This window comes from Atheta coriaria, unplaced genomic scaffold, assembly GCF_025399875.1.
Source record: "Atheta coriaria isolate IRGN ID8LTWV9N9 unplaced genomic scaffold, Caltech_Dcor_3.1 hic_scaffold_6_pilon, whole genome shotgun sequence".
Taxonomy (NCBI): domain Eukaryota; kingdom Metazoa; phylum Arthropoda; class Insecta; order Coleoptera; family Staphylinidae; genus Dalotia; species Dalotia coriaria.
Window position 1 is genome coordinate 4960897 of NW_027045448.1, and position 15940 is coordinate 4976836.

The window sequence follows — 15940 nt, forward strand, 5'->3', positions numbered from 1 at the left end:
TTTGCGTTTTTAACGTTTTTGTGGATGTGGGTGTGTGAGTGAGGCGGCTTTGTGTGACCGCGTGGAGCGACGTGGAAGGGAAATTAAGCGGTAATCTCTTGCGTTTCTTACGCGGTGCGTCCATCAAGGCTTTCATTATGTATATTCCGCCATCGTAATAACGCGCAAAGAGCACGTACGGCGAGCACAATGCGCACGGAGACGAAAAAAAAATGAAGCGAGTGTGGACAAAAGACGGCGGCCATTATTTTTCGGCGCACAAAAAACGAGAGTTTAATTAGAGTTTTATTCAAACAAACAAACAAACATATAAAATACAACAAAACAAAAACTTGTAGGTATAAAGTCATTTTCTTTATTAGAATTTAATTTACCTACACGCCAGCAGAAAAAAATCATGAAATAATTTTGATTTGATTTAGTTAGTAAGTTGTAGGAAATAGGAATATGTAGGAATGTATGCTGGTGGGGGCGGCGTGCGTCTCGACTATTTCACACTAGATGGTCGACTTCGAAATGAGGAAAGTTTCCGCGCGCGCGGTCCTTTGCCGCGCGAAAGGACGAGTAGAAGGGAAAAAATCACGCGCGCGCGGAGGCGGCGACGTGCCAGATACTTCGGAGCGTTGCCGCGTGGCGGCGGCACGTACTTACCTCGCGTGTGCCAACGAAAAAGCGCTCCCCACAAACACACATTCAATTTATATACCTACTTATTCAGTATTTATTTATTGTTAAAGATTATGAAACATTTAACAACCGCGATCGGTGTGTTGACTATTGAATAGTCAATGTCGAAGTTCAAGTGCATTTCTGCGCAGATTTCGCAGAAATAAAATTGACGTTACGATCTATCGAGTTCTTCGTACGGTCATGAGATAAATGTTATTCGCGTTCGCAGGCCGCTGTTCGCATCGAGTCTATCGGAATTCGAAATCCAGCTACAATCCCCAGCAAACATTGTGTCGAGTGTGTTCAATGCTCCTTCCAAGTTCTTTGCTTCGTCGAGAACAGATTAACAAGCTTGAAGAGAAACAGAAATGAATAAATATTCAATGAGAATCGAAATATTTTTTGTTCTTAGACGAAATTTATATTTTCGACGCAAGTGATGCGTGTCTCTTGGATATTTGTGGCATTTTAAGACTTCCCTCGATGACTTCCGGCAATTATCGAGTCGATGCTTATTCAATTTGCGTCCCACTGGTCATTTTCTTAATCAACTTTTTATTCGCTACAAATTACATTACATCGTTCTGGATGGATCACAGCGGCGTGTAATTATCGAAATTAAACGCTAATTAATATTTCATTGGAAAAAAAGCAGTACGCACGGTCTTCTCATTCTCATCATGTGTTATTATGAATATTTTTTGTTGTTATTAACGACACGCGATGCTTCGGCGCGAGCATACAGGATATGAGTGTGTTTTTTCGTTCGTCTCTTTCATTAATTCATTTGCGTTTAATTATTTACTCGTGATTGGCGTAATTAAATGACTCCGCATGTATTTAACAATAATCGCGAAGATGGCAGTGGGTTTGCTGGGTGATAGATTGTATGATAATGTGGACGGAATAAAAATAAATAGATACATACCGAGACGTGGTGCTGTGAAGAAGAGTATCTCGCCTCCCAACGAATCGGATGGGCCGTGAGGGGTGGTGGCCATCCGCGCGGCACCCGAAGAGAAAAAATCGCGAAATTGTTGCAAATCTAGCGGCTTTAAACTCATTGCGTTCGGCGGCGCGCGGAGAGCGTTCAACCGTCCTCCCCACCCGACGACGTCCGCGACGCGCGCGTACCCCACTACCCCGACTTGGGCCCAGGTGTGCGACGCAGGCAGGCCGTGCGCCGTGCGCCTGATGGTGGGGGCGCCGGCCTGTGGCCCCCACTCTCAAACCGCCCCCTATTGGCCGAGAACATATCAACAACATAGTTCAAGTTTCACCGTCGAGCGGCTATGTTGTCCGTTGCCGTCCGGCCGCGCGCTGTGCTATGTTATAATTTCCCATCAATGAACACCTGTGCATATTGTTTTTGAGTACGCGTTCCGCCGCCGCCAGCAACGTCGAACCAACATTATTACTTCAATATATCCAAATGTGCGCGCCACAGTGATACCTAGCAGTTTTTAATTGTAAATTTTTGTGTTCAACGACTTCGCATCCGCAACAGCAAATCACCAGCGACGGACAACAACCTGCGACGAAGATAATCTCGATAAATAATCTCAAGCTAATAAGTGCGCACGACAACCGGCAAACCGACATCGAATTGCGCTCTAGTGTGTGATTAATATTCGGAAAAGAAATTCGAGTGTGTGTGTTCGAATGTATACGCTACGCACCGGAGGAGGAGGCACTTCTTAACATTGTGTTTCTTGTTGGATATCCGATAGGAATGTTTAGAGGTATTGTCAACCAACATCAACCTTACAACGCATACACCATCATTAAGTGCGATAGGATTTAAATTAGATGCAAATTTGGCGCGAGCCGGACGCACGCCGTTGCGAACCCTTTGATTTCTTTGCGGGACCTTTTTTTAAGGGGTGGTCGGGTAGGCAGGAAGGAAAGTGATCTTAGTTTTCTATAAGAACTATTTGCATAGTGGGCTGAATTTACATTTAAATGCGAATTGAAGTGTGATTGTCGCGTGCCGGTTGGAAAAATAAATTTTTAAATTTTTCATTTTTAAAAGTTTTTTAACACAGAAAATAATTAAACATTGTAGTTTTAAAGTCTTAGAAACAAGTTTGAGGCAAGGAAGACATCTGTACAAATATTGTGTGTTCATAAATCACACTAATAACTATTTTACAAGTCAAAAAAAAAAACTTTCAAAATCTCACGAAAAACAAAGTAAAATTTTGTTTGCGTTGGTGGATACATCAGTAATAATTCAAATTTTTATAAAATTAAATTCTTAGTTTGATCAAAGCAGGAATTTCTCTCCTTTTTTGCCGATGTATTTTTCGCGGTAATTCTCTTTGTGCGCGTTTTTTCGACATTCGCCCGTGACTGATATATTGAAATCAGGCAGGAATGTGGCTCCTCCGGCCGGCACAAAGCAATCAGGAGAATCAAAGCGTCCCGAGAAGAAACTCGCCGCGCCGGCCAGAAAGTGTTAAAGATGTGGTCGTCCGAATGCCGGTGTGCAGCGGGTTACAAATGGCACGTCAAGCCGTGCGCGCATAGCACCCTCATCGCGCGACTCTCTGACCCCCGAGAGATTCCAATACGATAATTATAAATATTCGGTAGTATCTCTATGCCAAAACAAAAACAACGAAAAAAAAAGTATCTAAATTCCATCCATCGGTGAAGCAGTAAACTTAATCTAAGTTTAAGCTTGAAGTTGTTGGTCAATCGGTGGATATCTATTTATCTATAACGTGAAACACGTGTCCGCGCCTTGGAAATTAATTTCGGACCTAAAAAAAATAAATGTGAGGATGTAAAATTCCGAACGCCGCCGCGCGCACAAAACACAGAAAGAGGAATTCCGTGTCGTCGCCGGTTAAATACTGATTGCGCTCGGGACGCTTGTACTTATTCAAGTTTATATATACATTGGTTTTGTAAGAGTTAACCATAGAAGTGTGTGTTTCTGCCGGGTGCTGACCGCAGGCAACCGGAGAAGAAATTTCAATGTCATCGATTTCAAGTCGTGTGTTCAGATGTGCGCACGAGAAACGGATTAATTTCGTTGATATAAAAGAAAGTTTAAGCGCGTAATTAATCCAGTGCGGAATTATGACTGTAAACGGCGTCGATTTTGATTAATTTGATTTGCTTACATATTACATTAAACTAAAGCGTCTTCAGGCTCAAAGTGCTGTCGAATTCGTGACTGGGATCGTGGCTTTTAACACGTCGGCTTGCGAAACGTTGGTAGTTTATTTATTAGCTGTCTCTTTAGAAAGTGATATGTATGGGAACACAAACATCTCGAAAGTTTCAAACAATATTCACGGCGAAATTCATTTAAATTTAAATTCGGAGATTTTTTTCGAGTGATACGTGAGATAATTACAGCATCACAAGCGGTCGGAACAGTTTTATGTGACTTTTCGTGCGTTTCCGTACTTTATGTACATATTTTCGATTATGCTTCGAATGGATTGAGACATGCACACGGCTCACACACGCTATATGACCACAAATTTTGTCGGATGTTATCGCGGGGTTGCCGGTTACCTTTCAGAGGTGTTCGAAATTATTTTGTACAAATCGGTAACAATCTTTATTTGAATCTCGATGCGTTTTAGTATGCATTTAAAAACTTTATAAGCTTAAATATAGAATCGGACAAATTTCAAGTCGTGGGGTTTGCGTGATGAGTACTTTTACTCGGTTGGCATTTCTGCTTAACAGTTTCTTTTGCTTTACTTTCTCGCGCCGTGCGTCGCGTGCTCGCTTGTAATTACATCGGTAATCATTCCATATTGTCATTAGTCGTATTAAATGTGTCTTTTTTTGCGTCGTTCGACTTGTACCGGCTCGTACGATAATCAAAAATTATAGCCGCGGCGATGAGTAACGACGAGCGACTATGAGCAATGAACCGGACGAGCTGCCGGCGCGAAGAGCTCAAAAAACTAAAACGAAAAAAACCATCGAGCTGCGATTATTACCACAGCGTTGTGCCGGCTGAAACAAACGCGGCTTTGGTTTAGCTCCGCAACAGGAATCGGCTTTAATTTCACGCCCAAGGACGACAAATTAATTGTATTTATACAATTCGTACTTACGCTGTGTGGGTAATTGTGGGCCGGCCTTGTTTGCGTTTCGCGCGCCGGATTAATTACGAATCGCAATTACGATCCATGTACGCCATTGTATAATATAATAATAAGTCAGTAGAAAAATGTTTAAATTTAAATTTCTTTGATGTTTTTCTAATATATTTTTTGTGGTGATACTTGTGATCGTTTAGCGCTGGCTAGTTGAACGCCTTCCGCCCGGCCGGGCAATAACAATCGGTTCTTGTTTGCTTATCACGCGGCGATCAAGATAGGCGAAGTTCGTGTGCTTCCCCCGGTTCGTTCGCTTGCCGGGCGTGCTGTCAGCTCGCGTGAACGGACACGGGGCTTCGCGCGTCGACTCTTTTCTAAATACGAAGATCCTTATCTCGAAAGCTCGGCGCGAGCGCGCATCGTCTTCGTGTATCGTGTGCGCGCATCGCACCTCGCTTATTGTGCGCGATTTTGCATTAAAATGGCGCTAAAACTGCGTCGCGATTGCAAAACCAAACTCGACAATGTCAAAGTTCAACCAGGAAAATACCCACAATCGCCGCAATATTCAATTTTCAGCATTAGAAACAATTTTCGTACTTAGCTAGGCACCTACTAAAAGTCTCTCATCATTAATTTTTTTTTATTCGCTTGTAAAAGTCGAATTATGCCGGAATTAGCGTATAGTCTGTGTCTGCGTTTTTGCTTGAAGAGTTTTATCTGATTGCGCACGATATTTGTTCATTTTAAAGCCTCGTCTCGGCGGTGCGCTCGCTTTGGTGTTTGGACTGTTTGGTGTGTTTTCTGTGTGTAAATGAACCATAATTACATTTCGACGTTTCGTACGAATACCTACAACGATCCTACGAATTAAAAGCGCGCTTGTTCATATTCACGCTGCTTGCTTTTTTTGTTTCTTCTTCTATTCGGCGCTCGCGCGGAGGAGGAAAACTTTGCGGCAACAAAAACGACAATTACGAGTACGCGGAATCGAGCATAGCGCACACAGCGCCACACCCAGACGAATAATTGCCGTTCTTTTACGAACTCTAATTAGACCCGCCGTTCGCACTCCACAAACAAAAGTGTCATTAAAATCCGGCGCACGCAAACAGTCAAAAGTTTGCGCCATAAATGAAACACAGACCAAAATAATATAAAAATTAACGCGCAGACGACATTCTTGATGAATAGAGGTTATGCACAACGAGGTTATGTTCATTGAGCTATCCGAGCTGTCGCTTTCGTTCGGCAGCGCGTAGAATGTCAAGGACGAGGGTGAAACTTTATAGTGCGCTACGTTGAAGTGCCTTTTTATGCGTTTTTCATATCAGAAATCGATTCGGTTTTATTTATACGTCATACGCGAGTACGTTACTCCTACAACATCCCTCGGAGCACACGTTCTTAACATCAGCGCCCATTATATTGGATTTTTATTGACACTTGAATAAAATATAACCTCAAACGTATGATGACGCCCAATCTCGGGTCGGGTGTGCAATGTGTGTTGCATAAAATTTAAATTTATGAAATAAATTTGTCGCCACAAACGGTAACTGGACTTGAATTTCGCGACACACGTTCAATTAACGCCCGGACCAATTTGTCCGATGTCCAACGTCGATATGAAACCAGAACAAGAACAACTCGCTGTGTGTGTGTGGGTTAAAAAACGTTTCGGAGGCGAGATGTCTTCAATATGCAGGTGTGCTTTACGGCGGTTGAGACGCGTGTTCGATCCGGTCCGCAGGTATATAAAAAATATATTCGCTCTGCGAGCTTTTTGCATCCACAACATCAACCGCAAACATGCGAATGTAGTCAAAACACACCGAAAAACGTTCAATTTGGTTCAAAATGGCCGGCATAAAACTAAATATCACCAAACGTAATCGTGCAGCTGCACGGCATTAATTGAAATCTTTTGAAATATTTGAATAATGCGTAATGAATTGGGTATGACGATCAGAAATTAAAATTAACGACCGGTAGTGCCCCGCGCACACAAAAGCATTCTTTCGGGCATTAATTGTGTGGCGCGGGTAATGGTCAAAATGCCAGCGCACACACTCACTGACCACTGGGTGTTGGGTTGGGTCGGAAGAGACTGAATGAAATCAGGTTGAACGATGTTGTTCCACTGGTGGTTTATGTGTGAATGTGTATGTGAAACAAACGGCCGCGCGCACACCTGGTTTGTTATTTTAGGTCGCTTCGGTCAACGCCACCCCTCGTCCGCCGGCCACCAGACAGGCCCCTAACCGGACGACGGTGTTGTGAGCGTGAGCCCTTGACCGCCATCGAGTGTTACGTACGAGTTTTACTACCCTCATTCAAAAACTTTTAAAAGGGCTCCCGATTTACTCTCATTCATATTTTTAATCAAAACTCATTTTTGAATTTTTTGTCTAACATGGTGCATATTTGAATTTTGCGGAAGTTTTAAAATGAAGTCGCGATGCACAGCATATTACCTGCATATGGGGTGGTATTACAGGTACAACAAAGCTTTACGTTTTCCTCCCTCGCTGTTTTATTAGATTACACCCTGCGTTTGCTTTCCTCATATCTTTTTATTGAAGTCCGTTTTATGCAAAAATATACAATACACCTTGCTGCATAGCTAGTGCTAGACATTCATAGGGGTTGAAGTCAACATCAACCCTGCACCTTCAACCCCTAAAAATATTTTCATCAACTTTTTCGTCCAAACATTGTACGCGAAGACCTGAATAAATTTACAACATTATAACAATGTCTTGTTGCGTCCACAGTCGTTGGTTGTGTTTCTTCGATGATGATTACGTGCGGGTATGTGTGTGTGAGTGTGCATGATGATGATTTTTCTTCTCGGCGCGGCGCTCTCGTGCGTTGCGCGAAGGCGAAGTACCAATTTGTAACATTTTCGTTTCGGAAAAATTTTATAATTATGTGTAATTTCGATTATAAGTGAGGGTAGGGTCGAAGCAGGCGCCGACGTATCCTCTCGCGGCTCTCCGTCTTCGGAGTGCGCGCGCGATAAACGTTCCTGGTCAAGCATGGTACGCGCGTAATTACTAATTCCCACACTGCTCTAATCACGGCCAATAATTATGGGCTTTTTGTTCAATTTGGCCGGGCGCTGGTTCGGCGCTTTTTTCCTCTTCGGCCGGGCATGATTTCTCACGATTGATTTTTTATTTGTTCTTCGCTGCGTTTCCGAACAGAAATCTGATCATCCTGCAGACACATTGTATGCGGATAATTATCCGCGTCTTCAAGGGCTCGTCGACGAATAATTATATTAATAAGCAAATTGATCAATATGTGAAGGTTCCGAGAGCGGGTCGGGAATAATTATAACTCACCCCGGATCGAACTAGACGTCAAAACTCGTTTTTCTTCGTCGGCAACGATATTTTCGCACGGAAAACAAAAGGCGAAACTTGTTTTTAAACATAACTTGCTAGTGTTGTGTGTGTGTGTGAATGTTGAAAATTAAATTAATTGAAAATACGAGTTTATTCCGTCGCCGTGAACACAAAGGAATTTGTGTGAGCGCCGAGCGAGAGCAAATGGGAGCATTAAATATTCCGTTTTTAGTTGTGAATAAGTTGAATAACGATCTATATAATTGATATCTCGAGGCGGTGCAATCAAAAACGATCGCTGGTGTTGGAATATTCAACGATCATTTTCGTTGGTACAATATTGGAACCGAGCGCGCGGCGCGCAAAGCTCGCGTATTAATTTATTAAATTACAATGCGCGCACGTCTATTATTAGCCGTGCGTGCATCGACGCAGTACTCTTCTTGTATGCTCTATCAGATTTTGGCATTTCGGTCGCCCGCAGGTATGAATCACGATGTTTAGGCTAAAAATCGAGAATTTCCAGCGCGGATAATCGTTCGTTGCTGGATGCTACGTTGAAGTCTCTCCTTATCGCTGCGAGGCGACAAGCGTACACAATGTCGCATTGTTATCACTTAAATTAATTATTTACATTATAACTAGAATGCTGCCTTAGTCATCTCGATTGTGTGAGAACTTATTGATTGCGCCTGCAGATAGTTTGATTTCCTTGATGATTCGTGTTTATTTAGTGTGTTGATTTTATAATTTTCTGTTTACGGCTTTAACGACTTTAACGATTTCTTCGGATGAAGATAAAGTATGTCAATATGTTGATTGGTATTATCAGCATAGGTGTAGATATGCGTTTAATTGAACGGTGGGAAATGTTTATTTTTAATTTGTCGGTTAGTGATAATGAAAGAAGCATTTAGTCAATACGATGAATTACCTTATTCATGTCTTGAAACATGGGATGTACCTATTTAGAAATATTCATAGAACTGCATTTCTTTATCGGCGTGCAGCTGAATCAATGTTAATGGTTGTTTGTTTTGTTGATTGCAGGGCGTCTACACGGCGAGCATGTGATGCGCCGCGATGCCCACCCTGTCCGCGGCGCCTGAGCTCAGTTCCGGCGGCCGCAGCGAGCGGCAACAACCAGCACCCCAGCTCACCGGCGCACAGCAGCGTACGATGAGCCCCGAGCAGGAGGCGAGTCCGCCTCCGGCGGCGCCCGGCGCGTCGCCACCGCCGCCGCCCGCTACGCACCTCCCCACATCACCGGCGATGTCCTCGCTGCAGGACACGTCCGACGTGGAGCAGTTTGCCGGTAAGATCGTCTACAACCCCGACGGTTCGGCGTACATCATCGAAGACTCGGAGAGCGAAAGCGAGCAAGCACCGCAAACCGAAGTGGTACCACCTCTGCAAGCTGTGTACGTGTCGCGACTCCTGCGACAAGCGCGCACTACCACCGCCGCCGAACAACCAGCAGTACACAGTTATCGCGTGATTGCGTTGAGGGACGCGCGACCACCACGGCCGCAGTCCGTGCCAGTCAAACCTATTCTGATGTGTTTCGTGTGCAAGCTGAGTTTTGGGTTCGCGCGTTCTTTTGCTAACCATGCGCAGTCTGAACACGGCGTCGCGCTGAAGGATAGTGAACGCGAGGTGCTCGCCGCCGACTGCTCAGCGATTCTGCAGTGTGTTGGTGCTGATAAACGACCAATGGTTTCCTTATTGGAACCTTTGGGTGCACCGACGCCTCCATTGTTAGCGGCTTCCGAGATAACCGGCGTCAACGCTTCGGTGCCGGTATCGATGAACCCGCCCAGTTTGCCGCAGTCAGAGACACCTCCGACGAGCACCTCATCGGCACGCAATACGCCCGGCAAGTCGCCTTCGCCGCCGTTTGCACAGCCGCCACAGTTCCTCACCGGCACCACGATTGGTGTCTGTCCTGAGCATCTGCAGGGACGGCCCTCGGGTGCCGATTGCGCTCGCTGCGAGATGATCCTCGCTTCGGGTCGACTGGGTCCAGCCGGGCTTGGTAATGTGCACAGCCGCAACTCCTGCAAGACGCTCAAGTGCCCCAAGTGCAACTGGCACTACAAGTACCAGGAGACGCTGGAGATACACATGAAGGAGAAGCATCCCGAGGCGGAGACCAGCTGTATCTACTGCATTGCCGGGCAGCCACATCCGCGGCTCGCACGTGGCGAGACATACACGTGCGGATATAAACCCTATCGCTGCGAAGTGTGCAACTACTCGACCACAACCAAAGGAAACCTCAGCATCCACATGCAGTCTGACAAGCATCTCAATAACATGCAGGAGCTGCAAAATGGCGGTGCGCCCAACGTCGAAGTACGGCAAGCATCACCGAAAGCACCACCACTGCATCACACTCCGGTGAGTAGTGGCGGAGGTGGCGGAGGGCACAAACCCAAGCCGAGTTTTCGCTGCGACGTTTGCAATTACGAGACCAACGTGGCGCGCAACCTGCGTATCCACATGACCTCCGAGAAGCACACGCACAACATGCTCGTCCTGCAACAGAACGTCAAACACATGCAGACGTTATCAGCCCTACAGCACCACCAACAACAACAGCACCCCGCTGCGCAACCACATCTAGAGGGTCTCTATGGGATGTACCCTGGATTGGGTGACAAACCGGAAGCGGCCCTGGCTGATATGGCTTACAATCAGGCACTGCTCATTCAAATGATGACTGGTGGGCAGATACCCGGCCATGGAGCGCCTGGTGCTGACATGACCCAGCATGCCGACATGGGTCTCAATCCGGAGACAATGGAACCGCCCCCGGAGCCAGCGGACCCAGACCCCGAACGCACCTACCACTGCTGTGTGTGTAACTGCTTCGCCACCGACAGCCTCGAGGATCTCGGGCGCCATCTCGCTCAGGACCGCACGCGGCTGCGCGAGCAGGAGATCCTCGCCGTCGTCGCCGGCCACTACGTGTGCAAACTGTGCACATACAAGACAAACCTCAAGGCCAACTTCCAGCTGCACTGCAAGACTGACAAGCACCTCCAGCGGCTGCAGCACGTCAACCACGTCAAGGAGGGCGGGCCACGCAACGAGTGGAAGCTCAAGTACGCGTCGGCGCCGGGCGGCGTGCAGATACGCTGCAATGCATGCGACTACTACACCAACTCAGCGCACAAGTTACAGCTGCACGCCGCCGGCGGGCGGCATGAGGCTGGCGTTGCACTGCTACGCCACGTGGTCGATCGGTGCGCCACGCTACGACCGGAACAACCACGCGTGTTCCACTGCTCGCTGTGCTCATTCTCAGCGACCAACCGCCTGCCACTGCTGCAGCATGTCCGATCTCTCAAGCACTTGCATCTCGAGCAATTGCACCAGCTGCAGCGGCGCGCCGAAGGCAAGGAAACCGCCCCCGAGATTGGCGAAGTGTTTCACGTCGTACCTGGACCCGTCGAACAATCCATTTCGGGTGAGTCACTTAGTGTACTTCTACTTAACCTAATTTAGCCTAGAAATTTCTCAGACATTCGAAAATAAAATAAAAGTGAGGAAAATTATTTTTAATGATGATTCAGCAAGTTGGCAACAATGTTTACAGGGTTGTTTGTTACCTGCTTATTTGCGGTTAACGGTTTAGGATTAAAAACTCACACAAAATTCCATTAAACGCTTTTATGGCGTGCGCGACGTGATAAATTATCGGATCGCTTTCCTAATTTTACAATGCAAATACCTACCTGCCTTTTATTGCGCGGTGCGCGTAATAACAGTAAATAATGAAGGCATGAAAAGGGACGAGGCACACAATGGGCCAGTATTTAAATTAACGTGAAGCTTCATACGAATCATAAGTAACAAAGCTTGCTGCTCGTGTGTTTCGAGCTCAACACCTTCTGGTCATGGCATATGCGCCATATGCGCGACGGCGATGCTTCCGATGCGTGTTTCGGGGATTTTTCTATCAAAATTTCTCGTTTACGTCGTGTGTAATTTCTGTTCTCGTTTAGCCGAGAGCTTGATAACACAATGGATACTCCAACACGATTGTTAATACAATGATACCGTTCGTTTTTCGGTTTTGTAACTTTCTCCCTCGAGGTATCTAGGAAACAATAAGCGCTCGGCTGGGTTTTCAGTCCGAATTTTATTTTTATTGGTAGTTGGGTAAATTTTACAACATTCATTTGAACGTTTGCCTCGTACCCTTATATTAATTGACGATTGTAATTTTTTTGCAAATTAGGGTCTTCTTGAAGACCCGTCTCTTTATACCTGATGGCCATGCAATTAGAGTGTTTCGAAATGTCTGGGAATTTCTCGGCGCGGACTTAAATTAGGGGATTAGCCCAGTTGCTGCACGAAATTAAAACCGTAGGGTAATATAAAAGTGGGACCCGGTTTTACCTACATTGTCTCCGTCGGTGTATTGTCTACGAAGCTCGGACTTGTTTTTGTGCGCGCCCCTTGGTAACATTTGCTTTTCTTCCCTTTCGACGCAGAGCGAAGAGACAGCGTCAATTCGGAGCAGTCGAATCAGGCCGAGAATCATCAGCTCGGCGGCAAGGAGTTCAAGTCGGAGCCGTGCGACGACGATATGGTCGTTGGCGGCGGCGGCGATGCGGCGAGTGGCGGCGCGCACCATGTGTGCCCGTATTGCGATTACGCGAGCGACTCAGAAATGCGCATTCAGGCGCACGTGCTCGCCCAGCACGGTACGAATCACAGTTCCTCGGAGCCGAGCTTTCAATGCCCCCTGTGTCAGGACGCGTTCAAAGATCGCTCCAGCCTCGAGCGGCACGTCATGCAGATTCACTCAGTTAACAGCGAGGGTCTGCAGCGGCTGCTGATGCTCGTCGATCAGAGCCACTGGCTCAACCGGTCGCCGAATCATCTCAATCCCGGCCAGCTGACGTCGCCGACGTCTGTGTCTTCCAAGGACAGCAAGCACACGCTAGAGAAGGCGTCCACGCCTAATCATGCCGTCGACCTGGAGAATGATCTCATGTCGCCGACGCACAGCGACGATGCCAGCGATGTCGCTGAATTCGAGCGGTGCGCTACGTGCTTGAAGAGTTTCAAAAACATCGATGAGTTGTGCTACCATCAGAACGAGACCGGTCACCTGGAGATTAAACAGACTCCTAGTGGACCCGGGTATGCATGCTGGAAGAAGGGTTGCAAGCAATTCTTTCCCACAGCACAAACACTCCAGATGCACTTCAAGGACGTGCACGCCAAGAACTCGGTGACGCAGATGAGCGTCTCCGAAAAGCACGTGTACAAATACAGATGCAATCAATGCTCCTTAGCGTTCAAAACTCTAGAAAAACTGCAGCTCCATTCGCAGTATCATCTAATTCGCGACGCGACCAAGTGCGTGCTGTGCGGCCGCAGCTTTCGGTCGCTGGTCGCGCTGCACAAGCACGTTGAAAGCGTGCACTCGGAGCTCACCGACGACGAGCTCAATGCGTACAAACAGAGTCTCATGAACAACCCGCTATTACTCGCCGGGCTTCAAGGTCAAGTGTTGGATAGCTCCACCAATGACATTTTGAAGAAAGAGTCGCTGCGTTCCGACGACGTTGAGTCTGTTGCTGACGGCGACGATAGCAAAGAGTTGTCCACCAGCCATGACGATAGTAACGCCAACGATGGCGAAAACTCAAACGATAGTATCATTTACAAAGATCAGCAATTCCTAGAAGATTACCTGAATAGTCAGGCGATCGCCGAGGACAGCTACAATGACCCGAATAGAAAGTACAAGTGCCACCGCTGTAAGGTGGCGTTCACGCGGCAAAACTACCTCACCGCCCACAACAAAACCCTTTTGCACCGCAAGGGCGAGAAACTTAGCTACCCCATGGAGAAATACCTCGACCCCAATCGGCCGTACAAGTGCGACGTGTGCAAAGAGAGCTTCACGCAGAAGAATATTCTCCTGGTGCACTACAACTCGGTGAGTCATCTGCACAAGCTCAAGCGCGCCATGCAAGAGCAGCAGCAGAACAACAACAATAATAATCCACCGGTGTCGCCCGTCACTGGCGGGCAGTCTGCTGGACAAGCACCAGGTACGCCGAAAAGTACGTCGAGTAATGAAGATGACGACAAAAAGCGTTATCGATGCAATATTTGCAAAGTGGCGTACACACAGGGGTCGACGCTAGACATTCACATGCGTTCGGTGCTCCACCAGACGCGCGCCTCCAAGTTGCAAGACCTCGCCATGGCCGGCCAGATTGACCTTTCAAAGCCACTCATTGAACAACCCGATGCGGCTGCCGTGCAGTCTCCGAAGCATGCCAGCCCGACGCCTGGCGGAGGGGAGAAGACATCCCCCACCCCGCCGGCCGCGTCGCCCGTGCCCTCGGCAGGTAGCGCAGGTAGCCAGGGGATGATGCCGGCGTGCCCCAAGTGCGGCGCGCTCTTCAGCTCGGCAGATCAGTTGAGTGTTCACCAGCAGCTGTACTGCATGTTCGCCGCGCCGAACATGGCCATCTTCCAAGCACAAGAGCCCGGCACGGCGAAAAGCCCGCCGCCAGCGAGTGCCGCCGGCGAGCAGCCGCAGCCGAACGACGCCGCCAACCGACTGAGTTTACCAAAGAGAATCAACTCGCAAATGCAGAAACATTTGCTTGAGAGCTACGGCTTCGACGTAGTGATGCATTACAACGAGAGCCAGCACCGCCGACGCCAACTGCAGCAGCAGCAGAATGCGGCGGCCGACGAGAGCAAGCGGGCGACGACGACGGCGTCGCCGCCAGCCGCCGCCTCAACCGCCGCAACGACCGCCGATGATCACGAAGCCACTTCGCGGCCAACGGAGGACGACATTGAAAACAACTTACCCGAAGTAAGTAAATCCACGTGCCAACATTGCAATAAAGAGTTCTCTAGTGTGTGGGTGTTAAAGTCTCACTGTGAGGAAGTACATAAAGATTTAGTGCCGCTAGAATTCTTAGAAAAGTATGCTCAACAGTTCAAGAACGAATACGAAAAGAAAACGGTGGTGGTGACAGCGGCGACGTCGTCGACGACTGCGCTGAATTGCAACAACCCGGACGGCGGCAATGGCGGCGGCGACCAGCCGGAGAAAGACGACGAGTCGAAAGAGGCGCTACACGCCAAGTTGAACCTGCACACGCCGCCCGAGGCGCACTCGACAGCGCCCTCAACGCCGACGTCGTCCTCGACGACGCCGGCAAGCAGCACCGACTCGCTGCCGGCGAATATACAAGCGATGATCGCACAATCGATGGCCCAGAATCCGATGGCATTCGCGCAGCAGGTCAGCGAGATGCAGGCGGCGCTCAATGTCATGCAGCTGCAACAGCAGCTCAACTTCAACCCGATGATGCAGATGATGGGCATGGGTCTGCCGTTAGGTCTCAACGCGCTCGCCGCGATGAATCTTCAGCCGCCGCTCGTGCCGTTGATGATGCCGCCGCCGCCGTTCGACGCCATGCAGCAGTTTGCGCCGCAGGAACAGCAGGCCATGATGGCCAAGCAGCAACAGGCGGCAATGATGCAGCAGCAAGCAGTGAGTACACTTTTCAATCATTATTCTTTCTCCGCATCGCGCCGCGCGCAAATAGCAATACATATCGATGTGTGAATAAACTCCACAAGGTCGCGTGTGTGCGCGCTGCGCGAGCGATTCGTGCGAATCTTTCAATCAGCGCCGACAATTCGTCATCGCACCCAGGTGTCATTAATAACAAATATGGCAAATTTATCTCGCGCCATCATCGCTCGCCGGGCAATTTGTAACCGGCATCGGGCGACGACACTTTTTTTGCCTATGTAAATCCTGTCGCGCGCTTCGTGTAAACTCGTTTGTGG

General features: G+C 48.0%; 1 protein-coding gene and 1 long non-coding RNA gene across 2 annotated transcripts in view; one reads left to right on the plus strand and one right to left on the minus strand.

The window, feature by feature from the left end:
- Positions 1-710: 710 nt before the first annotated feature.
- Positions 711-1795, minus strand: LOC135794051 (uncharacterized). Its single transcript, XR_010548777.1, has 2 exons — positions 1598-1795; positions 711-1020 (listed from the first exon to the last, which is right to left on the minus strand). It is a non-coding gene; the product is annotated as an uncharacterized lncRNA (long non-coding RNA).
- A 97-nt stretch (positions 1796-1892) lies between these two features.
- Positions 1893-15940, plus strand: part of zfh2 (Zn finger homeodomain 2) — a 32785-nt gene continuing 18737 nt past the window's right edge. Inside the window, 4 exon segments of the mRNA XM_065304276.1 lie at positions 1893-2411; positions 9143-11564; positions 12595-14951; positions 15078-15638. Coding sequence (XP_065160348.1) covers positions 9176-11564; positions 12595-14951; positions 15078-15638 — 5307 coding nt within the window. The 5' untranslated portion in view covers positions 1893-2411; positions 9143-9175.